Source organism: Plecotus auritus (assembly GCF_963455305.1).
Source record: "Plecotus auritus genome assembly, chromosome: 4".
NCBI lineage: Eukaryota > Metazoa > Chordata > Mammalia > Chiroptera > Vespertilionidae > Plecotus > Plecotus auritus.
Genome location: NC_137775.1, coordinates 132,264,535 through 132,291,321, shown reverse-complemented (window position 1 = coordinate 132,291,321; position 26,787 = coordinate 132,264,535). Strand labels below are relative to the sequence as shown.

Here is a 26,787-nt window from a genome sequence, read left to right as displayed (position 1 = left end):
AACCTCCTGGTTCATAGGTTGACACTTAATCACTGAGGCATGCTGGCCGGGCTAGTCACTTTTTTTTTCAAGCAACTTCTTGTACCAGATAAAAGAGGAGTGGCCTAGTCACGCTGGGCAGCACCTCCACAGGCTGGAAACCCACAAGGTTCACCATCTTCAAGCTGTAGCATCCCACATCTGTGATTTCAGACAGGGTGAGGGAGTGGACAAAACCAAGGTGTCTATGGCGGTGCTTTGAAAATGAACATCAATCTTAAATGTTGCTACCACAAAAAAGAAATGACAATCCTGTGATGTGACAGGTGTTCACTAACACTACACTGACGAGCACATTGCAAATATATACACATATCAAAAAACATATTGCACACCTTAAACTTGCACCATGTTCTATGTCCATTATATCTCAATACAAAATAATTAATTTGTTGATTAATGAAATACCAAAAGAAATTATCATGGAAAAACACTACCATTTTGCTTGGGAGAATCAAACTGGTTTGGTCCTAGGTCTAGACACAGCCCAGAAAGCAGGATGTCATGAATGCGAAGGGAGAAAGGGGTCACTCATGGGCCCCTGGACCATTACCTGCACATACAACACCTATGCATGACCGGCACCTCTCCATTCTGCTCCCCACAACCTGCTAACTCCCATCCCCGCAGACCCTGGGGGAAGGCTCTAGCTCTGGCTGAAGGTGCCAACATCTCCAGGTCTAGCTCCAGGGAAGGACGCGAAACTCAGCTCAGACACTACAATGACTTTGCTGTCCTCAAGGCAACTCTGGGCTCCGCAGCCCAGCTCAGCCCAGCGTCTGGGAGAAGCCTCCCGGCTCCCACTGCAGCCCTCGCCCTGGCTCTGGTATGTGTGTGGACAGGGACAGCAGCCAGCTCTTCGCCGGGCTCTCTAACAAGTTCCACGAGTCTGTTTGTTAAAGAAAAATTCCAGTGGGTGCATCCAACACATGGAACTCAAGTACAGATTTATATTTATCCAACCCACTGCCAAGGAGATCACATGCCCTGTGAGTCACTCCAGATGTGCTCAAAAACAGAGTCTCTCTGTGGCCGCCCAGTCCCCCAATCCCAGAGAGAGTCGGATAGACAGGTTCCCGCCCGCGCCCCCAGGAGGCAGCCTCTGCCTCCACCTTCTGAGGCAGGAGAGGGCATCGGCTCTTTGGAAAAGGGAAAGGTGGGAAGAACTGTACCGGCTCCCAGGAGGACAGGGACAGCACACCTGTAGCTCCTGGGGTCCCACTGGGTTTGAGGCGACTCCTCACCTGTGTGGAGAAGATGTGTTGGAAGACGCTGCTGCTGCTGCTGCTGTGTTACGATGCTCAGGCCACTGTGTCCCACAGGTGGAGCAGGGGTGAGTTGCTTTTTATTATCTGTCTGATGCTCATCGTTCTTTTTTAAATACAACTAGGAATTGTGGCAGGGGGGTGGTTAGAAACCCCATTTCCTCCTTTAATCTCATCTCTGGGGATGGCTTTGTGCTTCTTGACAAGTTAGAGGTGTTGGGGCGGGGGGACATGACACTGAAGGAAATCAAAGCGCTGAGGGGACTTGGTCAAGGTGGGAACGCAGAGGGCATCCCTCTCAGCATGCCAGAGCCAAGTCATCTTTGCTTCATGGAATGTGCACAGACCCTCTCGAGCTCCCCTCCGCCAGGCTGCTGCCCTGGGCAGGCGTGCGGAGAGCAGGTGTCCAGGTGTGATATGCTAACACCTGGGAGTGTGGGTGATAGATGCTACCTGGGGAGCCTGGCTGGAAGTGGACACTCTCTGCAGCCAGGCAGGACAGGCCCAGCAGCAGGAGAGGAAGGGAAAGTCTTCAGCATCCTTGTGTCTACCTGCCTGCTGCCCCCACCAGCCCCAGCCCTTCTCAGACATAGTCCCTCAGAGCCGCATGCCATCTCTTCCCTAGGCCCAGGACCAGCTCCAGGTGGCAGACGGTGACAGCACCCCCAGCCAGTGGGAGTTTATCACTGTTAGGAAGTGAGGGACCAAGAGCATTGACCACTCATGACGATCTGAACTGAAATCTGCCCGCCCACCCCTAAAGTCAACTAAGGTCTCTCTCCCGGAAAGAACTGGAAGAGTCAGGCTCACAGGTGTTTCGAGAGATCCAAAGGAGGCTCAAGACTGGCATCGGGGGTAAAGATGAGCCATTCTGGTCCCAAGGAGAGTGTCAGGGAGCAAAGCCCGGCTGTGTGGGGACAGAGGGCACAGAGCAGATGGACCTGGAATGGAGGGGGGTGGGCACTGCACTTATTTGGGGCTTTATCCCCTCATTTTACGCCTGAGATTAGGGACTTGCCAGTTCTCTGAACTGAGCTGTGAAATGAGTGTTGCCTTGGGGCCAATAATTAATGTAACATTTTCCTTTATTTCTGGTAAGACCACTACACACAGACACACATACACACACGTACATACACACACACACCGCCCTGCTCATCATGTGCACAAACTTTGGGGCAACACTTGGAAATAGAGAGCAAAGAGACATTGGAGTTATGTCCTACCACTCACCCTATGTGACTCTGGGGGCCTTTCTTAATTAGCCTCTAAAAAAGATGATAAAACCCACTCTAGGCTGTTAGAAAGCCCAATGAGATGATTTGGTTTGTAACAGGCTTGTAAACACGATAACCACATCATGAGCTACCCCACAAGGAACTCACAGATTTGGGCTCTGCCTCTAATGGGGCTGTGTGATCTCTGGCAAGTCTCTTAACCTCTCTGAGCTTTTGTTCACTAACAGATACCATAGTAACAATACCAAAACTTACCTTCACTGTGTTGTTGTGAGACTCAGATTAAAAATGTAAATAAAATGTTTGTAAACGATGAAGCACTATATAAATGTTAGCCACTTAAAAGTGAAATAATTTCATTTTTTTAAAAAAAAGCTTGATATTCTCAACAGACAGTTTTATAGCAACATCCTGGGAGCAACTGCTCTGGCCCACCCAGTCCTCACTGGGGAAGGGCTGCCCCAATAACAAAACAAGCAGGAAGCAGAGCAGCGACCTAGAGGCCAGAGGCCGAGAGGCGAGGGGCAGGGTGGGGGAGCTGATGCTAAGCACTGGATTAGTGGTACACGTCAGTGCGCAGTCAACAAACGATATGGAGCCCTCTGGCTCTCATCAAAAGTCTTCCACATAGTGGATCTTTCTTCACTTTTAACATTTTTTTCCTACTTATAAAAGGAATACACAATTGCCATCAGTTTTAAAAAGACGGAATGGGAGTCACACCCAAATGTAAACAATTTTTCCAGATGTACTTACTGTTCCTTTCACCTTCATCCTTACCTCATCCCACCCCAAATCCAGGCCTAATTCCCTTTGGAAACAGTCTCAGGGTGACCACCCCCTATAAGATCCTCCTCCTCCAACAACCCCGCCCCAGCCCGACCCCTCCCCCACCTCCTCACCACCACTCGGCCCGTGCCCTCTCCCACTCCTACCTCCCCCCCCACCCCGCCCACGGGTAGAAATGTAGAGATAAACCCAAAGGGAACACACCCTGTTGTCAGGACATCCCTTTTCTTACCGGTCATTCCCCTCAGAAGCGCTCTCTAGGATTCGGCCCTGGGAGGTAGCTTTCCACGCACCAGGTCGCTGTTCCAGCCCCACCAACGTGATTCAGACCAAATGACTCCCCTGTGGTGAGCGTGGCCAACCGGGAACTGGACACACCTGGCCCAGGTCCCAGCAGCCCCAGCGCCTGCGGAGCAACGCTCAGGGGGCTGGAGACCACTAGCCAGTCTTTGAGAAAAAGCAATCTATGCATTAATTACCATGTAAATATCTGTTTTTATTAAATACATATAAATTATTTCTTTTTTTAAAATATTTTTTATTGATTTCAGAGAGGAAGGGAGAGGGAGAGATAGAAACACCAAAGATGAGAGAATCGTTGATTGGCTGCCTCCTGCACGCCCCCCACTGGGGATCAAGCCCAAAATCCAGGCATGTGCCCTGACCTGGAATCCACCCGTGACCTCCCGGTTTATCGGTCAACGCTCAACCACTGAGCCACACCTTCAGGCAAATTATTCCTTTTTAAAGCAGTGTAACAGGGAAGGGCAGCCCTCGGGTGTGTGGCGGGATTTGTCATTTCCAGGTGTCCATTGTCGTGCTGTGTGAGTTTGCATCAGGAGTGAAGCCAAGGGCCTGAGGTCAGTGTCCAGTAAGTGCTGACGGTAGGGGGAGCATTAGCGTAGCCTCGCTTACCCCACAGTCACTCCAGGAGCAGGTGCTGTTCTGACCACGGACAGGTAAGGAAACGGAGTGAGGCAAGACGGGAATGTGCCCAGATCACTCCGCAGCAAGGACCGAGCTGGATTCTGACGCCCCACCCGCTCTGGCTTCAGCGTCTGGCTGTCACTCACCCTCCCATCCCTCTCAGCAGCCCCGAGGCCCCCTGGGCGGTGGGACCGTCTGGCCACGAGGAGCCGGCTCACGGACGCCCTTCCAGAAGCACTCCCACTGGACCCGGCGCCCGGGGCCAGGAGCCCGGCTCGCTCAGAAGATCGCTGTTTCTAAAGGGCTGGCCCAGGAGCAGCAAGTAAATGACATCAGTAGGATCTGGCAGACGATCTTTTAAAAACCAGAGCCTTTCCTCTCCACACCCACTGCCTTTTCCATAGCGCGGCTTCCACTGATGCATTAACAATATGGCTGTGTTTGGCGCGAAGCGGTCTGCAGCTGGAATCCCTTCCAGCAAGCCCGGCACAAGCGCTGGGTCAGCTCCGTGGGACCTGCGGGGAGCCTTGACAGGGCTCCGGTACCCTGAACCTCTTGGGGTGGGAGGAAGAGGCGGTTTTTATCCCAGATTATAAAAAACCGAAGGGAAGGCCGGGCTCCAAGTCAAAACAGGCTCCTTCCTTTAGGGAAGCTTCGGCCCATGCGTCTGAGCAAGAGGGCTTGGAGGGCTAAGGCGTGGGGATGGCGCCCGCCTTGCCTGAGACCATGGAAAGCAGCTCCTCCCGGCCAGAGCAGGGGCTCCTGGCAGATACAGGCAGGGCATGGGATTCAGGAGACCACATCTACTCTCTGATAAGTAGCCAGGACCTGGAACTGCGCCTAAGTTCTAAAACCACCCTGTTAGGAAGAGAAAGACTTAGTGAAGCACGCGGTTTGAAAAGAATGGAGTTTAGGGGCAAAGATTGTTCATGTGTTTCTATGGAATCATTTATTCATTCAACAAACAGTCATGGGCAGGATGCTGGGCACTGGGCATACAGTGACCAAAAGGGACAACACCCCATGCCTTGGTAGAGCTGACATTCTAGTGGCGGGAAACAGACACATATAGAAATAAAACATCTGGTTTGTCAGATGACAATAAAGTAGGGACAGGTTAGAGGGTATCCAGGACTATAATTTTAAATAAGGTAGTCAGGGAGGGCTCCCTGAGGCGGTGACTGAAGACCTGAAGGAAACGTGGGTGTTCCAGGCAGAAGGAACAGAAGTACAAAGGCCTGTGGCAGAAGCATGCCCGCGGGACTCAAGGAGCAGTGAGAAGGCCTGTGGCTGGGGCTATGAGCCGGGAGAGTAGCAGATGAGTTCAGACGCAGTGAGAAGTCACATCATGTAGCACCGGGTGGCATTTGAAGAACTGTGGGAAGCCATCGAGGGTTCTGGGCAGAGGAGTGACATCTGCCTATGTTTGCACAGAATCACTTTAGTTGCTGTGTTAAGAACAGAATGAGGGCGGGAGCCAAGGACAGAAGCAGAGGCACCAGTAGGAGAGGTGCTCAAGGCTTGGACCGGGGAGCTAGCAGGGATGTGGCAAGAAGTAGCCAGATTCCAGATCTATTTTGAAGGTAGAGCCAACAAGGCTCGCTGATTAGTTAGATTCGAAATGTGAAAGAAAAAGTCAAGGACAGCTCCCAGGTTTGGGGCCCGAGCAACTGAGAGAGATGGGAGGACGGCAGAGAATTAGGAGATCCGTGTGTGTGTGTGTGTGTGTGTGTGTGTGTGTGTGTGTGTGTTGGGGGCTAGGATTGGCCTGGCAATCAGGAGAGATAACTGTAACATGTGCAAAAGGAGATTCCTGTAGGCAGTTGCATATATAAAAGTCTGGCCTGGAAAGAATAAGCTGAAAGTCAGTAGGGAAGTGAGGCTAGAAGAGGAGACGCCCCCAGGTGAGGCCAGAACTCTGCATTCTGAGAGGAGGGTGAGGAAGAGCAGACAGCGAGGCAGGATTTCTTTTAATCGAAGAAGTAACACATTTTCATGTTGACGTGAGAGATCTAGTGGAGAGGGAAAAGGAACCATGTAGGAGAGAAGGGTGGAGAGGTGAGCAACAGTTTTCTTGGAGACTTCACACTTGTGGAAAAGTTGGCTCTAGACAGGAGTGTGCCCACAGTCACAGGAGAGAAGTCAGTATCTGGGCAAGAGGCAGGTAACTGATTTGAGGAGGAAGCAGATGGGGTGAAATCATCATCTATGCCACAGTGAAATGGATGAGAAATGGGAGAAATGGTTGGGAAGCATGTCAGGGCCCGTGCGAGAATAACAATGAATTTCAAGTGAGACCATGTGTGTGTTTCCTCCAGCCACCTTCAGGCGCACCGGTGCAGGGGTGGGAAAGGTGAGGAGGCGGGTTGCGCTTTATGCCAAGTGATTGCGAAGGAGCAAAGCGGGGCAGAGGGGGGGAGGATATGTGTCAGAGTGTGATCACAGGGCTGTAGGTGTTTAACCTTGCAGAGCACATTATAAATCAAAGTTAGAGGTTTTTTTAATATGTGTGATTCGTTTAAGAATATGTTACATCCTATATCCATTCATTCATTCACCATGAACATTATCCTTCCCATACTTATTCAGAACTGAGGAACACCCAGTCTTTGGGCAGATGTGCCTACAAAAGGATAGCATTGTTCACCTATTGGCGAGTGGGTTTTAGAGCCTGTGAGATCTGGGTTTTCATTTCAGCCCTAGAGCAAGCAAATGGGATGGCCTCGGACAAGTTTGTTAACCTCCAAGTTTCTTCATCGCTGCACGGGACAGGAATACTTACCTCACAAGGTGCACATGGAAAGCACAAAGCACGCTGATGGGCACCCAGTAGGCTTGAGAGCTGTTGTTACGTCCAAGCTCCACATTTTAACAACTTCGGTCTGAGGTCCAAATGTGTCTTTCCACAGAAGACATGGACAGAACATGCTATGACACATGGTTCCTGCCTGTCTGGGTCCAATTTCTGCACTAACTCAGTGCATGTGGCATGACCTTCAGCGAATGAATCATTTGTTCTGTGCTGGTCTGTAACAGTATCGTAACCACTCAATTTCTCCCTGAGGCTCAGCTGTGCAGGGAATGCAGGAGGCGGGGAGAGCTCACAGGCCCTGCCCCAAGGCCAGCCGTGGGTGAGACCTCATGCGGGGAGACTGTGAGTCCTCGCGTCCCCTGGTCACACTGCGTGGCCCTCCTGGCACAATCACATCCTGAAGAAATCGCTGGAGACTGGGGCTGGGCGTGGAGCACGGAGTGGAGAAGAAAGAAACAAACTGGCCCAGTTTTACACCAAAAAAGTACACAAAGTCAGTGGTTTTGACAAAACGGTGCCAGCAGTCTTCTTGCCCGCAGCTCAATGCTCAGGTGGTGCGTAGGTGGGCGCGGGGTCCTCCTGCCAGGCCCTGGTCTCCCAGCCTGCCCCCTCTCTCTCCTCCCTCAGAGGAGGAGTCCCTGCTGATGGCAGCTGGGGGAAGCACTCAGGGCTCCTCCTCTCAGCCCTGCAAAGACTGTGCTGCCCAAAGCTGACAGTGAGGAGGAGCTGAACCTAAAATGACCTCCATAAATTTGGGAGATGGGACAGAAGGGAAAGGAAGCAAACCCAGCAAAGCATGCATGGAAGCGTCTCCAGGGATGTTGTGTTTTGTTGTTGCCTTTTTTATTTTTAATAGCTGGTTTTTTTATAAAGCATTTCAAAACAGAGGCATTGAGCCTGCACTCAGAGCCCAACTACCGAGTCATGCAGTCACTGAGGTCAAGTGTAAGGCCGGCGGCTGCCGGCAGGTGTGCAATGTGTAGGATGGACGCAGAAACCACAAGGACAGAGGAGGAACCGCGGTGTGCGGCAGGCTCACGGAAAGGCTTCCTGGGGACAGGGCTGTTTTTCTCTCCAAGCGGGAGCGAGTGTAGTTTAAAGCTTTGCACGCACACCTCTGGGAGCTGGCCAGCCTTTGTTTCGGCCGCTTACATTCTGGCAGGGTCCAGGCTTCACCTTTATGGGCAAAAACACCTGGAGTGACTGTAGGTTAACGTTGTACGTGAATGTTTGGACATGGAGCAGACAGCCTGCAGCGTGCCCAGTGGAGATGAAGTTACCCTGTCCCATTGCTGAGGAGGGAGGCCCGGGCAGCGCTGGGATGCCCGCCCAGAGCTCGCTGCACCTCTGCCGCGCGGCCGCGGGGGCGCAGAAGCCCCTGCCTGCCACATGCAGTCAGAGCCGCTGCAGCAATGCCAGGGGTGCCTGCAGGAGGCAGGAGCACTGGCTGGGGGTGGGAGGAGGGCGGGACCCCCTTTTCAGATTCCTGTGCTCCCCACATACTTTCTGAAGCAATTGTCCGTCCCCTGGCCGGTCTAGAGGACGGAACTATCTCTCACAATCTTCCCCAAACTGTCATTATTTTGAAACGATGAGAACAAGGGCTATGGAAACAACGCTTCCATGATGAACCTTCGCTTTGAATCAGGAGGTATTTCCTTCTTCCCACCTCTTTGAGGACAAGGGGGCCCCTGGGTGAACATGTTGGAGTCGCTGTCCCCAGGGAAATGAATGAGTGAAGAAAGGCAGCTCTAGCCGGTGAATAACCTTCCCAGAGGCAGCCCCGAGTCTGACTGACAAGCAGCAGAAAGGCTCCATGCTGGGACACGCATCCCCCCTGTCCCCTTCACCTGCCTGGTGGGAATGTTTTTAAGGCAACCAATACCTTTAATGTCACAATAAGAGAATGCTGGAAGAAGAATTAAAGAAGTAAAGTTGCTCTCAGATTCTATCCCGAGAAGAGGGTTCATCACACTTTCGTGGGAGAAGCACCCAGAAACAGGTCACATCTTGGTCTTGGACCAGCTCTGGTCCTGGTCTCATCTCCCGCCAACGAGAAAGCAGAGTCGGAGCACACACTCTCTTGTGTCTCTACTTTGCCTTGATCTCTTCAGCTGAGCCTGCAAGGCCTCCGATGGAGTGAACTTTGCATTTGGGCGCCGTGTTCCTGGCTGTGTATCTGAATAGCCCAATGGTTATCAACCCTGCCTGCCCGTTATAATCACCTGGGAGCCATAAAAAGTCCTGATGCCTACATCCACCCCAGAGACGCCCGTGAAAGGGCCTGAGAGATGGCCGTGGCATTTGGGTTTTTAAAAACTCCCAGGTGAGTCTAATGTACAGTCAAGGTTGAGAGCCACTGGGCTCACCTGAGAGTGGCACCACCTTCCACGCAGCCTCGGGCAAGCACCTGCTGGTTCTCACCTTGGCTGCCATTAGAAGCCCCTAGGAAGCTTCCCAAAATCTCACTGTCCCAGTTGCACCCTCATTTGATTAAATCAGGACCTATGGAGCAGGGACACGGCACCAGTATTTTGTTCTTTTTAATCCTCACCCCAGGATATTTTTCCACTGATTTTTAGAGAGAGAGGAAGAGAGAGGGAAAGATAGAAATAGAGATGTGAGAGAAACACATCGATTAGCCGGGCTGGGAAGGAGCCTGCAACCGAGGTGCATGCCCTTGATTGGAATCGAACCCGGTACCTTTCAGACCGCAGGTCGACGCTCTGAGTCAAACCAGTGAGGGGCGGCACCAGTAGATTTTAAAGCCCTTGCATGATGCTAACGTGCGGTCAAGGTTTTGGACCCAATGCCTAGGAGCCGCCTCACTCTCCTGAGCTCCACCTAAAACTACAGGCAGAGGCAGTGAGCGAACAGAGGCGAAGCCCTAAATCTCTGATTCTGTGAGGAAATGGCCAGTTTTCTGGCAACGAGAACAAATTCTGCTAAAATGCGAGGCTAGGAAATACTGCTCTGGTCATGGGCTCCTTCCCACAGTGGTCTGAGGGAGCAGAGGTCACTGCCAGTCAAGGCTCCCCCAGTGCATGGATTTCCTCAGCCAAAAGCGGGCCTAGCGCTCGGCCTGGAAGCCTGCCAGGATCTGCTGGGGGCAGAACCCTACAACCATCTTTACCATAACCCAAGAGGAACGTGCGGTACAGATAATAAATGAACACAGAGAAAGCTATATTACAGCAATACTCCACCAACCCGCTCTTTCCAGGGAGTGGAGATTCCTACCAGTGAGCTTTTCAGGAAATGTCTTTATATCAAAGATGTTTCATTTTTATTACTTCGGATCAATTTTTTTCTAAGATGCTTATGCAGCCCCCTGCCTTCTTTAACACAGTACCCTGGACGTCAATGGGCCCGTTCTTGATGGCCCCAGGACACCAGTATCAAGAAGCAGAGCTGGCATGCATGGTGATGCAAATTGTGCTTTGCCCAACTTCAGGGGGCGCTACTTACCTCAGAGCCTCAGGTTTCTGGGAGATCCCAATCCAGTGTCTTGGAGAAGCTGTACCTTTTTCTTCCTTTTTTTAAATGACATGATTTATTTTAAGTGCTTCCTAGATATAAACTCCTCAAGTGGTACAATGTGTCCATTTACTGCTCTTGGACTCAAGGTACTAAGCCATATAGAGAATCTTACTTCCTCATTTATGCATTTGGGAGCATCTTCCATAATACAAGATTTAACCAAAATCTCTCTATGCAATTATTTATGTTTTGTTTTTAATTGCTGTGTTGGTGGTTCAAGCCCTGTCAGGGCTTGAATAGTTATTTTGGAAGGCAGCACACGGCAGCAGAAAGAAGAGTCATCTAAGATTAAGGGGGATCTGACTAACGATTTAATCTTTGATTTATCACCCTGGTCCCAGTTACCTTAGGCGCAAGAAGCTGTGCCTTTTTCTATCAGCTGGCAGCAGGCTTGGCAATCATGGGGCTGCAGGGGTAGGCACGCTGTCTGCTCCCGGCCTGATACGACCCAGAGAACTGCAATGTATAATGATTATTCCTACACTCTGTAACCTTCTGTCTCCTTCTTCACTTGGCCTCATAAGGTCCTAGTTCTCCCTACCCTCTCTACCCGTAGCAGCCCATCCATCTTCCTCCAGCTACTGTTTCTAAATGCAACCACAAAGAAACAGCATTAGCGAGTCATTGACTTAGTCCCAAATGCGTTTCTAAGTCAGGTGGTCCTTGGGGGGAACCCTGAGCCTGGCTCCACACTCCCCTAGAGCCACGTGTCAGGGTCCTGGGCAGCTCTCCTCCCTTCCTTTGTCACCTGTGTGCAGATTCTTGGCAGCTGAATTCCAGGCGGCTGGGGAATAGCCAGAAGCCTGATCCTCTGATGAGAAGAGTTCCCAATAAATCTAAACCAGCACTTCATACTGAGCAGGCGCTAAAATGTGCATCACTCTCAGAGAACAGTATTGTTCAATGTGAAGGGGTTTGTTGTTTGCTCATTTCTGTTTGATTTTAACAGAAGTTCCCGTGACATATAGGGGTGGGCAAAAGTAGGTTTACAGTTGTGAGTACTTGAAACACAGAGTTAAAAAAGCTATTGCAATAATCATGACCTGCATGTCTTTCTCCACACAAACAACCATAAACCTACTTTTGCTGACCCCTGTACACTACATACAGGGAGTCCAAAAAATGTATACATACTTTAAGAGCTGATGGCTCAACTTTGAAAACGAAATGTATTTTAATAAACACTGCCTTTGTAATTATTCAGAGTGTGTCTATACCTTTTTGGGGACAGCCTATATTTTCCCAAGCTTTCTGGGCTGGTTCTGATGAGCAGCCATGTTTGAAATCACTGGTCTGAAACAGGAACATCTGACACACCCGGGAGCTTCCGGGACACATCAGAGCTGCCCGTCATCTCTCCCGCTCATTGACACCACAGCTTCCAGTCCATCACGTTCAAGACCAGCTGGCTGACCTCAAGGTTATGGAGGGAAGGCCAAGTGCACAGCTGCTGGAGCCTCTTCTCTTGTTTCTTGCAGCTGTGCTGTTCCCTGCTGCCCATCGGCCAAAGAGATCGTCCTCAATGCCCTTGAACCCTGTCCTGCAGAGCTCCCTGGAGGAAGTAGAACTGCTCTACGAGGTAGGCAGAGGCGCAAGTGGCCACATCACCCCAAAGGCGTTGCAACTTTTCTGTTTATTGGAGGAATGACCTGAGCCCCTGAAAATGAGTGGCCCCCGCTGCCTTGGGGACTGGCCTAGACTCCCTTGTGGGGCCATCAAATCGTGGCCACCCCAGAGTAAGGTATTCCTCATATCTCCTCTCCCTTCCCACATGCCAAACAGGGAGTGATGGCATTAGGAGGTCACGGGAGACGAAATTAGAGATTTAGGTTGGGCCCCAGGGTGTCACTCCCAGCACCCTAGCAGCAGAGTCAACAGTCTCGAGCAAATGCCAGGAGGCAGGACTCATCACAGGGTTTAGGCAATGCCAAGCCGCTTGTCTGGTGGAGCCCTGTCTCAGGTAACTGCCTACTGTGACAGCCCAGTTTCTGACCATCTGGGCACCCCAAAGGCTCTCTTCCTCTGCCCCTCATCTCCACCACTCAGACCCGCTTCTCCAAACCACGGGTAAATTTCCCAAGGCCCCTTGATCCAATTCAGCAGTAAAATTCCAGGCTCAAGGTCTGAGCTTTAGTTCTGGTCCTGCCACTCATCAGCCATGTGACCTTGCATCAGCCACCGCATCTCTGGGCCTGGATCTCCTCAAATGTTAAGTGAGGGATACAGTGATCTCCAAAACTCCCCTCCTGCCTTGGCATCCTCTGGCATCCTCCATGTTCCAGAACTCTCCGGCTAAGAAAGAGACAGCTTGATGCAGCCAGGTCCTACCACGGGAACTCACTGGGAAATGCATAGCCTTCACCGAGTCTTGAACATGGGAGTCACAGCACAAGTCCCTTTGAGAAAGACAGTAGCATAGAGATGGATGGAGTGGGGGGGAGCTGGAAGCAGACACAAGTTAGAACCCCGAGTCCAAGAGGTGTTTACTTAGGTCCTGATGCGAGCCCAGCACTGAGCAAGGGATGCATGTGGCAGGCCCCACCCCCACTCGTAAAGAACAGGTGAGAAGTGATGACAAATCTCTGTATCCCACTTAATTCCTAGCACCATTCTCTGCGTCCTTCAATCCCCAGCTTCTGATTTAAAGTTATCTGAAATAGTTCATGATTTAGAAGATCTTTGGTGGGTGGGAGGGAGAAAGGGAAGAATGGGTTAATCTGGGACACCAGAAATAATAAGTAGTCATTAAATTGTGGCTTTGTATCAGAGATAATGTTTGTACCAGGGTGTCCATATTTGTCTTATTTACTTCCCACAATAGCCCTGTAAAGTATTTTTGCTACTAACCATTTCACAGAGGAGGAAAATGAGGCTCAGAGAAGTTCAGTAAGTCACCCAAGTGGGTGGGAATGTCAGAACTGGAACCCAGGTCTCTTAAATTCCAAAGCTCTTTCCACAGCGGCCTCCCCACATGAAGGTGGGTGAGAATGAAAACAGTGGTGTCCTCAACAATGCCCAGATGCTTCATGTGTTTCCATACCTCATGTCTCACCAGTTCCTGCTAGCTGAACTGGAGATCAGCCCTGACCTGGAGATCTCCATCAAGGACGAGGAGCTCGCCTCTCTAAGGAAGGCCTCTGACTTCCGCACCGTCTGCAATGATGTGATCCCCAAGCGCATCCCGGACATCCGACGGCTCAGCGCCAGCCTCTCCAGCCTCCCCGGCATCCTTAAGAAAGAGGATTTTGAAAGGACAGCGCTGACCCTGGCCTATGCGGCCTACCGCACAGCCCTGTCCCAAGGGCATCAGAAGGACATCTGGGCCCAGTCCCTCCTCAGCCTTTTCCAGGCCCTGAGGCATGACCTGATGCGGTCCTCAGGCTCCAGAGTGTCTGCCTGAGAGGCTGGCCCACACCAGGACCTCGGAGCAGGGCCCAGCACACACAGTAATCCAGAAATTCTTCATTCTCTACTCCATTTATAGAGGCCAGCAACAAAACACATGCCACCAGCTCAGAGTAGCAGAGATAAAATAATTCAGCCCCATGCTCTTTACCCGTGGCAGCTTCCTGACAGGCGCATCTGATTCATGTCATAAGGTGACCTGGGCCGGAAGAAAGGGCTGGAGTGGTCATTCAAGATGCCTCCAGAGGCCGAACGGTTTGCCTGGTGACATGCAGAGTCTAAGATCCGCTTCCACACTGCGTGACTGCCACAAACCCCCACGAGGGAGGACAGAGCTGGAGGAGACATCATAGAGGTTTGAGCATGGTGGGAAGATGGGGGACAGAGTTCTTTGGTCCTAAGAGATCAGGGTGCTGGGTTAAATGCACATTTTTCTGAAGGTTCTGTAGTAAGAAACAGCAAAGCTAGAGCGACAGCCAAATAAGTACTTTGTTAGCCAAGAATATACTCTTCAATTTTTCTAAAAGTCACCGACAAGAATGAGTTAGAAAACTGGTAATTGTCTGACCTGTATGTCTTGACTCTTCTTAGCTGAGGGCTGGTCTACTACAAACAGGCACGCCTTGTCTTCTGAACAGAGAAGCCAAGCTAATGCAGAGAGGTCATGCTGGCAAAGAGGGGGCCCGCGGCCTCGCCTTTCTGTCCTCCCTCAGATTACTTAGCATCATCAGAGACTCGCCGCTCAAATACAACTGATTTTCAGATGACAGAATTTTACCCTTTCAAGGCCAGTTTTTCATGTTAGTGATATTGACTTGATATCTTCTGAAACGACGCAGATGGAATACCTTAAGCTTTTATTTAGTAGCTCTGAACCATGCAAAGGAAGGAGTTGGATAACATAATCTCTAAGGTTCTTCGACTCCTGACATTTCCACAGTCATTTATCTAACTGTGGGACAGTGCACCGGGCCTGCGAGGTCTGCTGGACTATTGTGCCAGCCCGGCAAGGTCCCAGGCGCGGCTAGCTCAGCCTCGGGGTGAGTTCTGCTGCCTTCCTCGCTGACAGGCGAGAAGTGTGCTCTTTTCTCTGTGACTAACATCACTTGCTTCTTGCATTTTGTTCTTTCTTAGATTCCATCACCTAAAAATCAGGATGGCTAGGCTTGTTATAACTCTGCGTTTAATAAGTTACTAGATGAAGGCCTCTGCTGAGAGAAGCATCTGGGTTCCAGTAAAGAGTCCCCACTCGCTCAGAGCTCGCTCTGGCCTCCCCTAGGTTTGCAGTCTGGTCCTGGAGGCTAACGTCCAAGTAGTCAGATCCTTGAATGAGTGAGGATTCGTTGGGCTGAATTTGATTTTGAAATGGGTGTTTAACAATTGTCATTTGATGATCACAAAAGCTGGTCTGGACTTCTTTAAAAGCTTTGAACATGTGCACTTTGCCTAGCAGCCCAAGCTGCGTGATCTTTTTGGAGAAATATTAGAATGCAGGAAGAAGGTACCAGAGAAAAACACAGCTTTGCATCCTGATGGTCTCAGATGCAGAAGATAATAACTCACGCCTCCTCCTTCTTATTCTCTGATGGCACTGCTCATTTACGTCCCTCAAATGCACACTGATGATAAATGCTTTTTTGCTCATTTTCCCTCTTCCTAATATTACCGGTTCTCTTTGACATGGTCGCTCTGCTGGTCTCTTTTTAATTTTAGTTTGTGTCTCTGCAGCTCTCTCTTTGGGCTTGATTCTGATTCTCTTTGCCCCCATTTCTTGAGGCTGCTCCAGGTGCCCTGGGGTTGACATTTGCATGCTATCTCGGCCCGCATAGTACCCTGAGCACCCTGGCTTTCGACCTCCTTTGGGTATCACTGCCTGATGAAAACAAAGATCAAAGTAGAGACAGGGGTGGGACTGCCCACAGGGCAGATTAGCCTCACAATATACCTTCACTGTACTTGAACGCCATTCCTTGATGTGAGATTCCAAAGCGGTTAGCAGAGGCCTCAGCCCCTAGGCACTGTACAATAACTACCCTGACCCTGACGTCAGTCTTGCATCCCATGCTGGGACGCCACCCCATCAGAAGGGGGTCTGAGAGCTTTCAGTCACCAGCTGGAAAGACCCACCGGTGGTCCCCTGGTTACCCTGTCATGCTATGCATGGCTGCTCCAAGTCAGGGGGTCCGTGAGGGGGAGGATGATTTCCAGATCAGGGAGAGCAATCAGCGGTGGTTCATTCACCCTGGAACAAAACAGTAAAGGCACTTCTGTATTCATTAATCCGGGTCCATATTTGTGTGGCAATACATGACCGAAAAAAATAGAAACAAGGAAAGCCATGACCTTTTTTAAAGACAAGTGAACATTTCATTTTCAGTAACCAGATACTTCAACACTATTTTAGTCTGAATACAAATTAATTGTTTACCCACAGAAAATTTTATAACCATGACTTCATTTACACACAAAATAAAATGTTACGCTCATGATCGCCACCCCAAAACTGACCTCTCTGCCCGATGCACAAGGAAGTAGAAGACTGGACAGAAACAGAATCTTCCATTTTGCCTCATTAATGCCACACTGTACACACCACAGACACAACCGAGTCACAATGTGTCACATTTATTCATAAACAAAACAGTTTGGGGTGTGGTGTTTGTAGTGGAAATTTGAGGATCTAGAAATTCTGGAAGTTTCCTCCATAGTTGGCATCCTCATGGCTACCTCTGGTGTCACTCAAAAAACTTTGGGAAATGTCTATGGGCTGTCATTGCTCTCTCACCTCCCCTGACTCTAGCTGAAAGAGAATCACATAAGCGGTCAGTCCGAAGGTATTTCCACAGGTAAACTGGTCTAAGATCAAATGCTTGTTAAATGATTTTACATGACATCCCTTACTTTCCTAACCCATTTTGATGTCTTACTTTTTTTTATTATAGTAAAAAACAACAAAAAACCACAACACAAATTTACCATCCGAACCATTTTTAACTGTACGGAGATGTTAAAAATTAACTATATGCACATTGTTCTGTGACAGATCTCTCGAACTTTTTCATCCTGAAAAAATGGTATCTATGGAACAATAACTCCCCTTTTCCTGTCCTCCCAGCCCCTGGCGACTACCATTCCACATTCCATTTCTAAGAGTTTGACTACTTTCAATGCCTCATATAAGTGGTATTTGTCTTACATTTCTTAAGTGTTGTATTCTGGAAAATGCTTTCTGCAATTGAAAAGTGGCTAGACTTCTGAAGAACTACTGGTTTTACTGTGTCACTCACCTTACCTAATTTTATTTAACAAATATTCACTAATGGTGTAATAAATAAGTCATGATGGAGTTATTAGGCTCAGTGGAATCTTTGTTATCTCAGATTATCTCACCCAGAAATGTGAAGTGGTTCGTGGGTTTAATAGCAACGTTGATTTCCACAGCTATTTATTATTATCCAGTCTCATTAATATTTGCCACCAAACATCACACGTGTGGCACTGTCCATTCTGAGTTTCAAAACCATCACAAAAAAGGAAAGTTCAAATGTAGTAAATACCATAGTCTTTAACAGGCATTTAAAGAGATAAGCCATCACAGCCCATCCTGTAACAGAAAGATAATTTCTCAGGGTACCTAAGCCATCCACAGTCGCACCTGCCTTAGAAGTCAAGAAGAACTGGTTTTCTGGAGTCAGTTTTCCAGTCACTTTAATTTTAGCCTGGGGATCATTTCCAACTGGTCGAGCTATAGATCTTGGGACGCCATTCCTTACATTCCATGAATTCATGAGAATGTGGGTTTCACAGCCCTTCACTCTGCTCAGCATCTCTCAGATCAAGGCAATGCTGCTGAGAACCACCAGTTACAGAACGTTTGAGTTTTCTTTCTTTCCTTCCTTACCCCAAATCCATATGTCGTTTCTGAGAAAGGCTAACAGCTTCTCCCGATCTGTAAGCAGCGAAAGTCCAGAGTCCACCTGCTGCAAAGGCCCTGTCCCTGAACTTGACAACTTCTCTCCTGTCCTCCCCTCTCCGTGCAGCCCGGTCAAAGGAAGCCTTCTGCTTCTTCTTCGGTAAAAAGCCTCAGAGAAGGGCATTTGAGCACCTACTCAGGCCAGAAAGACCACTGACATCTGGGCACCAAGGGCCTCTGAGGTGAGACTGGCATCTAGACTTTTCTAGATAGGCAGCTATCCTTCCAATTCTCCCTAAAAAGGTCTGGGCTTTCTTACAGTGACACCCTCTGCTGACTCGGACACTTTATCAAACGCTCTTTGCCAACAGGGAAGTCTGGAAGGGTTAATCCTGTGCACTCTGGGGCAAATGTCTCCGGAATTAATCTTTTTTTTTCTCCCTGCCACCAGACACATCCTCCTCGGAAGGACTAGGCAGCAGTGGCCCTCCCAGAGCAAGGTCTGAGTCCCCTGCGACAAAGCAGTGCTTGGGGAAGCGGGGTTAGGTTTCCAATGATGGTCATCACTCCAGCCCCTAGGATGTTTGAGAAACAAAAATAAGCTTTGCAAGTTGCCTAAGTTCTGCAGAATCAGCAGGCCCCTGCTGGGTCCAATCAAGTCGCGCTGATTGGCTGTGGGAATGGGCGGGGCTACTGGCCCTGTCCGGCTCCCTATAGGTGAATGGAAGTTAAGGTGGGCCTCCAGCAAGATTTTGTCCCGTGACAACTAGGAATGTCTGGGGACTTTTTTTTTTTTTTCCTGCTCCAGAGGCCCCGGGCTCAAGGCAAATGATAAGTGGGAAGTCAATTTGAAGGAAAGAAATTTGAACCCAGTTAAGGTGCCAGGAAAGAAGCCCAGCCCTATCTGAAGTCTGCATCCTCTGCTGACAAACTTGGGGGGCCTTGGTTTAAGGAAAGGGGGGTACTAGGTTTTTTTAAGGCAAGAAGGGGTCCAGCGAAGGAGCACAGGTAGGAAGTGAAACTGGCACTGCCCAAAAGAGGCCACAGAGGAAGACAATGATGGAGGGCACGACGTACCCTTGGTATCTTTAAATTTTTAAAGCCTTTCAATGACTTCTTCAAGGCCAATCAGCTACCGAAGAGGTGGGATTTTGATTGATTAAGGGGTCCTTTGCTGGCCCTAGAATGAAGTTACTCTATTACTGACCCAGCAAAGAGGGAACCCACTATGCCTCGGGTTACCATCCCTTCCCGGTTCCTTTTGGCTGAGCATGAAACCATGCTCACCAATCCCACCTAAAACAGGAGCAAGGCGCCCAGCCTTCTGTGCCAGCAGGGGCTGTAACTGCCCTCCTGTTCTGCCCCACGACGACGCAGGACTCTGAGAAGCCGAGAGAGGTGTGAGAAGTCTTCTGAACGCGCGAAGGCATTTATCTGGCCGGCCCAGCGGGCTCCGAGGGAGCGAGCGCGCAGGTCCAGGATGGGTCTGCTGAAGGGCCTTCTGGGGGCGAGGAAACTGCTGCTGTCCATCCTGGTGCCGCTGCTGCTGCTGCCCCTGCCCATGCTCCACCCCAGCAGCGTGAGTACCGCGGTCCACTGGGTCAGGTGGGGGTCAAGCAGGGGAGTTGGTGGAGGGGAGGGGGCGCTTAGGCAGCTCCTCGAGGTGTTTTGTTGTTGGTTTGAAGAAATGGAAGTGTTTTCCTGGAGGAGGCTGAAATACTTTCTTCCTAAAAACTGCCATGCCCGGCCCCCTATCTCATTCCCAGTCCCCCTTCCCCGCGCCCCAGAGGAGGGACCGCTGAGCGGGCTGATATGCCACAAATCAGTGGCCTTCCTGACACAGGGCGGGCCCATGTGCTGATAGGGACACCTCGCGCCCAGTGGCTGTCAGGACTCGCATGTGACCATCCGTAGGGGAAAGCAGCTGGGATGCAGGAAGGCCCCCCTGGATGACACTGAGGAGGGGGTGGGGAGGGACAGCAGAGCTGGCTGGGGGGGAAGGGGGGCGGCTTTTGGTGGCAGGTCTCCGGCTCTGATAACCAGGATTTGTCATTTCATCTCCAAAGTTCCCTTTGAACATTGAATTGAAAGCAGAGCTCAGCATCTTGCCCTGGTCCCCTGCCACCCCCTTTTCATTGTTTGTAACCTCTGTGTTTTCTTCCCTGTGTTCTTGAAGGAGAAATACCAAATGACATGATAAAGAAGAAACAAGCGCCCCCGCCCTAGACCATGACCTAGTTTTTGACCGTTTGTGGGAGCAGGAACCACAGCTTTGGCTCTGCACTTGGCTTGCTTCTCAGACCATCGCTTGACTCCCTGCCCTTCCCTGCCCTCTCCTCCTGCCCCCTCCTCTCCCTCTTCCTCTTCCCCTCTTCCTCTTCCTCCCTCTCCCCTTGGTGGCTTCACCCCCCCCCCCCCCCGCCCATATACCAATACCCCTGAGACTTTAGGGAAAATAAGCTGAGAGAGGTTAATGGTGTTTGTGGGAGGGAAGCGCACCCTCCATGCAGCTTCCTGAGTCACTTGGTAACCAAGATTAAGCTATGAAGTTCAATAGCGGGATTAAGATGTTTCTTCTTAATAACAAACTGGCTTAAATCTTTAGTAGAATAAGGACCCCAGAGTGCCAGGGAGATGCTGATTGAAAAGGGGCTGGGATCAGCAGATGGCGATGACTGCTGACAGCTCTCCTGGCCGATTTTCCCTTTCTTTTCACGTTTGTTTGTTTATTCAACATCAAATGGGTTTAAGGGGATGTTAACCAGAGACTCATTGCCCTCTTCTTCTCCACAGCAGCAGCAGGCGCCCCCTGTGTCCCCTGAAGACAGCCCCATCCTTGGGGAACTCACTGTAGGATGCAGTGCCCCCCACATTTCATCCTGAGACCCCGTCTTTGAGCTTCTTAGTTACCAATGACTAGTAAGAAGTATCCACAAAAAGAAAAATAATAAATTATTGAAGTAGGCAAAATAAGCTATACATTTGAGGGGGAATGGGGTAGTGTGGGGAGAAAGGGAAGGACAGATGAGCTCTGCTCTGTGTGGGTCTAGGAATAATTTTTGCAGAGACGTTTTTAAAGCTGGACTTAGACTAATTAATAGACATGCCCTTTCTTGACTTGGCCCTTTTTTCAGACTGAGTTTCTCCTTTGGTTGGGACAGGGTTCTCAATAGCCACACTAGTGACATTTGCGGGGGGGGGGGGGGGGGGGGGAGGGGGGAGGGGGAGGGTAGCTGTCCTGTGCATTGTAGTGTGATTAGCAGCATCCAATTAGGTGCCAGTCACACATAATGCCCGCCCGCCACTATGACATCCAATAGTGCTTCCAGATACTACCAAATATCCCCTGGGGGGGCAACATCACCCCCAGTTAAGGACCAGTGCCTTAAGGAAATAGAAATGCGCTACCCCTGAGCTTCCCAGCCACTTCACCTGGTTAGAGGAGGGCAGATGTGTTGGCCCCATAGCCCCTGGGACAGCTAGATGTAGCTGATGCCCTGAGAGCTGGATGCAGCCTGCTGGCCACCACCCCAGTGTGGCCTGCAAAGATGACTTCTCTGTGTGTCACAGTGTCAACAAGGGCCCTGCTCTTCTTCCTCTACGATGACGGAAAAGCACCATGAGGTCACCATCCTTCCTACCTTGCACCCAATTTTTAGATTCTGATATTTAGTCCTTAAGATTCCTAAATGGACTTGTTTGCTCGGGGCTGGAGCCAAGGGAAGTGGCCTGGATAGCAGCTCCTCGCCTGTGGTTCTGATGGTTCTTCAAAGTGACAAGCTACACTTTAGGAAGGGTTAGAATGACCTTCTCCCTTTTTCCTGTCCAGCTCTCTAAAACCAGAGCCCAGACTCAGCTGACCATGTTACAGAAGAGGAGGGTACAAGACAGGGGTTCCATAACTAAGCCCTGCTTTGGGGGCTGGGTACGGATAAAAGTTACACCCAACTCCCAAGATAGATTTCAAAAAGGCCTCCCAATCACTATGACAGCAAATACATAGACCACAAGCCCCTTCCAGTGAGGTTTGGATGGGATGTCCCTGGGGTAGTAGATATCACTGCATGAAAAAGGAGCAAAGACAACCATGAGGCAGGTCCCAGGAAAGAAGCCAGCCCATCAGAGGAAACATCTGATATGGGGGAATGCCACTTTGAACTCTCCCCCTTATTTGTAAGCAGGAACAAAAAAACCCCACAAATGACAACACTTTCCCTTAAAGACACAGCCTGAATACTTGACATGCCCTACACACCTGCTGGCCAGTGGCAGTGATAAGGGGCCTGGAATTCTCAGAACGTTTTCTCTGGTAGATAACAGAGAGCTGTTGGCCAACAGGGGGGCCCAATTCAGTTCAACCAACATTGAGCTACCTACCATTTACGGGCCAGATGTGGGGACACAGGACCTCTGTAATCAAACTTCACAGGGTATTTTGTGGTGACTGAATATAAGCTTACTATTGAATTCTGAGGAGGTTGAGAAGGGGCAAAAGGAAGTCTATGTAAATTCCACGGGTGAACTGAGTGAGGAATGTATGGGTAGGCCCTCTGAAGGGGGTCCCTTGGTTTTTCGTCTGCTCTAAGGAAAGTCCAGGTGACAGTGATGGTACTTTATCCTGTTCTTTTTATTGATTGATTTTAGAGAGAGGAAAGGAGAGGGGTGAAATATCAATGAGAATCATCGATCGGCTGCCTCCTTCATGCCCCCTGCTGGGGACCAAGCCTGCAACCTGGGCATGTGCCCTGACCTGGAATGGAACCATGACATCCTGGTTCATAGGTCGATGCTCAACCACTGAACCACACCAGCCAGGCTTTTCCTGTTCTTAATACTGCTGGGTGAAGGTGGCTCCAGTAACCTATTCTAATTCTTAACAACAGTTACAATCAAAAAGTTTACGTTGGCTTACTCAGATTCTTCTAATTCAAAGCAAAATGGTGCCTGGCACAAGGAAAGTTTCTGTCTCTCATTTTCAGTCTGTCTGTCTCCCCTTCTCCCCTCGCTGAACTTGTGGCCCTGAAATGACCAGGACAAGAAAGACTAAGGTTCTCAGGAAGGAATAAGCATTTCTCAGTGAGGGATGGTCTGTCCCTTTATCTTCAACTGGAGTTAAGAGCGGCCATGCTGTCTCCTTCCCAGGAAAAGGTTGGGAGTAAGTGGCCTTCAGTGGGCTAAAGGGCTTTGAACTCCTCTGGGTAGTTTTATATCTACAACAAAGGAGGTATTTCTCTAAATTGCATTCTTTTCCAAATGGAGCCTTTTTATTTTTCCACTAGTGATTCTGTTGTCTTATCAGCACTTCCAAAAAATGTTAACTTCTCTGTGATCTTTTGGCCCCAGAGGAATTCTCAGTGGGAGCTACAGTCAACAATTGTTGGGATTAGTTCCCATTCCCCAAGCCCCAACCCCATAATACTTGCATGTTAGGAGGGAGCAAGGGCCCATCCAGCCAAGCTGGGTTAATCACTCCTGGTGACCTTCACTGATCACGGCGACCTTTTGTAACTTTTGTGCAAGAGTGTGAAGACACTTGTTCTGAACCCAAAGGAGAAATAAACAGAACAAGATTTGTCAGGTTCCTTGATCACCAGCCAACTTCAGGGCCGGTCAGCCCTGAGCCCAGATGGTTTAGAACTATGTATAATTTGAGGAACCCACAGTCAGCTTGGATCTTTTACACAGTGGCCCCCCGAGTCCATTGTTAAGACCCTTGGACAGTGACCTCTTCCAATAGTAAGCCAATGATCATTAACCATTTCAGGAAGCCAGCATTACTGGAGGCCAAAATGAAGGAGGGCTATTTTTTTTTTTTATAAGAATGTTGCATTAATTTATTCTTTGCAACCAGCAAAGTGAGCGGGCTGGGGAAACTGGTACATTTCCAGGCCTTCCCTGCCAGGTCCTAGCACTCCTTATTTCCTTTATCAAAAGAATGCTTCCTCCTGTGTCCAGCAGGTGGAATGGAGTCCCAGAGCAATGAGAACCAGACACTTAGGGCACTGATTCCCCCTCTGCCCGCAAGGGACACTTGGCAATGTCTAGAGACTTTTACATCTAGTGGGTGGAGGCCAAGGATCCTGCTAAACATCTTACCATGCACAGGACAGCCCCCCATGGCAAGAAATTATCTGGCCCCAAATGGGACAATGTCAGAGCTCTCATGTGAACCCATCACACAGATTGATCCCTACTTTCAGCTACCCCAAGAACCTCTAGTATCCGATCAACTTGACATCAAAATATCCTTCTGGGAGCTCAACCTTTATATATATGACCTCAGCCCTGAACACTGCAGTTGGTTTTGGTCCCAACCCCGCACAGCTTCAGGAACCAGCAGAGCTACAATGTCCTAACAGCCCAATAGCCACCCTGTCGGAGGCCAATGCAAACTGCCTGGCAGGCATCTGTTCACCTGAGGAGCAGCCACTACTTCACACACCTGTGTATGGGTCCCACGCATTTCAACCACACGCCCCTGCCAGGGCTGTGTCCCAGTACCCATGTCTGAGTCTGGATGCCTGCTACCTCTGCCCTGGGTCTCCTCTGGATTCTCAGTGCCAGTGACTGTTCCTGTGACTGACCACCCACTTTCTTCCCCTTCCAGGAGGCTTCATGTGCGTACGTGCTGATCGTGACCGCTGTGTACTGGGTGTCTGAGGCTGTGCCTCTAGGAGCTGCAGCCCTGGTGCCTGCGTTCCTCTACCCATTCTTTGGAGTCCTCCGATCCAGCGAGGTTAGTCCTCTTGCGCCCCAGCCCCCAGCTTGGGTCAATGCCAGGCCAGTGAAAGAGGGTTCAAGGTGAAGGAAGATGCATAAAGCACTTAAGGAAAAGGTTTTTCATCCTACAGAACAACCCCATAGCACTAAGCCTTTGCACATGCTGTTCTGGACCCTGAGTTCCTCTCCCTCCACCAGTGACCTTCATCAAACTGCCCATTTCAGTAGTTTGGGAGGGAACATGACTTTGCGAGAAGGAAAGGAAGACTGGCAGTGAAGGGTTAGGTGTTGTTATGCTGGGGCTGGAGACAGACAACATTGGCGGAGCCAGGGGGCAAGTTTTATTATTTGAGGTGAAAAAGCCTGTGCTATCTGTATGACCAAGTGGCTGTGGCGATATTTAGCAACTGGGCTACAGAGAGCAGTGTAGGCCAAATATAGTCTGTTTAATTGGACATCAAACTCAGATTAGAAGACAAATGACAATAAGAGAGAAGACATGGGTTAGAGCTCTTTGTGAGTCAGTTAACTCTGAGCCACAGCCTTTGGCACATCCCTTCACCAGCCTGTGCCACACTCACTGGGAAAAGCTAACCTGGGCATCAACGGGAGCTCCCTGTTCCAGAAAAATCATCTACTTGTCACTCCCCAAACCTACTGTGCTTGCCCAGCCCCCTGCCATGACTCAGACCACTCTTTCTCCCTGAAAAGTTCTCTCCAATTCCTTTAACGTTTAAAATCCGACCCAAGTACCCTCTTTGGTGAAGCCTCTCCAAAGACTTTGGCTAAAAGTGCTCTCTTCCCTTGGAGCCTATCTGATGTCTTTAGCCTTTAAATGGTGCATGAGATACACCAACTTTCTGCAGACTTCTCCTCTCTCCACCAAGATTCCCGCCCTCTCGGATGTATGATATCTATTGCATGTGGGCCCTCAGTTAATGTTTCTTGATTGCAATGTTTCCTGATGGTGTTTCTATAGTGTGCTCTCCATATGAAGGCAGGCATGTGGGTAATAGGATCAGTGGGACTCTGGGACTGTGGCTTTGGCCCTCATGTTACTCACTTAGCATTCAGAAAAGTATTTTCTGAGTTTTGTATCTACCATGTGCGATATAGGATATTGAGGGCACCCTAAGGGTGACAAAGGTGAAACACATAATTTCTGCTTTCTTCAATCTCCCAGATGAGCTTCTGAGCTTCCCACTGTCAGCTCAATGTGTGCCTGAAAGTGGCTCATTTTTATGGTGACTTGTTGGTTGGCAGGAATTAAGAGTTTGTTATATGCAACGCTTAGACTGCCTTCTGTCTATGGAACTCAGGGGCTGAAAAAAAAGATATGAAATTATAGAAGTGACTCCAGACCTTAAGAGGTTTCTATTCTAGCAGAGAGGAAGTATAAACCATGTGGAAAAACACGCAAGACCCTATGCAATAATGCATAATTTTCCAACATTGCAGAGGGTTTACATACTTCCCCATGAAGGAATGTTGTAGATAAATAAAATTTACCCAGTCAAGTGCCCAAAGCTTATGTTGACCATTTTTTGATTGAAGTCTTTCTAAACAGCTTTATAATTTCCCTGGTCTTTTAAACAAAAGTTGTTGAACATAAATTAACTTTTTCTTTGGAGCCTACACAATTTCCATAGGAAAAAATTTCCCAATCAAAGGAGCCAATATGGGCTGGACAATAGCACAGTCGAGTAACTTGAATGCTGGTTAACTAGCAGAGCCTAGAGACTCTTGAGTAATGTATTGGCAGCGGACTGGAGGGAGAGCCCAAGTGAAAATATAAAAGGCATGTTATTGAATTTGCAGATGACTCAGAGATGGATGGGCTAGCTACTGTATGATGACAGAATCAATGTTGACAGACTAAGACAATGAACTAAAACTGACAAAATGAAATTTAATGAGGATAAATGTTAACAGTGCGTGTGAAAAAGACCCTTGGCTCTGTGTTGAGTACAAACTCAGCATGCATCATCTACCAGTACAATGTGGCTGCCAGAATTTCTAGCATTTACCTTATGCCAGGCACTATGGGAGGTCTTTTACATGCATTCTATCATTTAATCCTCTATAAAGTGGCTATTATTTTTATCTTCACTTTACAGAGAAGGAAACTGAAGTTCAGAG

General features: G+C 49.4%; 2 protein-coding genes across 4 annotated transcripts in view; both read left to right on the top strand.

Moving 5' to 3' along the window:
* The first annotated feature begins 1,035 nt into the window (after positions 1 to 1,035).
* Positions 1,036 to 17,360, top strand: FAM180A (family with sequence similarity 180 member A). Its single transcript, XM_080663888.1, has 3 exons — positions 1,036 to 1,372; positions 12,089 to 12,189; positions 13,666 to 17,360. The coding sequence occupies exons 1-3, from the start codon at positions 1,297 to 1,299 to the stop codon at positions 14,008 to 14,010; spliced, it is 522 nt and encodes a 173-aa protein (XP_080520014.1). The 5' UTR covers positions 1,036 to 1,296; the 3' UTR covers positions 14,011 to 17,360.
* Positions 17,361 to 18,671: 1,311 nt separating this feature from the next.
* SLC13A4 (solute carrier family 13 member 4) overlaps positions 18,672 to 26,787 on the top strand; it is a 40,946-nt gene continuing 32,830 nt past the window's right edge. The window contains exons 1-2 of one of the 3 annotated variants that reach the window (XM_080666637.1): positions 18,672 to 19,507; positions 24,536 to 24,664. In XM_080666637.1, the coding sequence (XP_080522763.1) occupies positions 19,409 to 19,507; positions 24,536 to 24,664 (228 nt within the window). In that variant the 5' untranslated portion in view covers positions 18,672 to 19,408. The remainder of the gene's footprint in view (positions 19,508 to 24,535; positions 24,665 to 26,787) is intronic. The other 2 variants (XM_080666638.1, XM_080666640.1) reach the window with 2 other exon arrangements.

Coding starts and splice junctions, on each gene's coding strand:
- FAM180A (XM_080663888.1), top strand. CDS start 1,297: ATGTGTTGGAAGACGCTGCTGCTGCTGCTGCTGTGTTACGATGCTCAG. Junction 1,373..12,088: donor GTCCCACAGGTGGAGCAGGG/GTGAGTTGCTTT, acceptor TGTTTCTTGCAG/CTGTGCTGTTCCCTGCTGCC. Junction 12,190..13,665: donor AAGTAGAACTGCTCTACGAG/GTAGGCAGAGGC, acceptor ATGTCTCACCAG/TTCCTGCTAGCTGAACTGGA.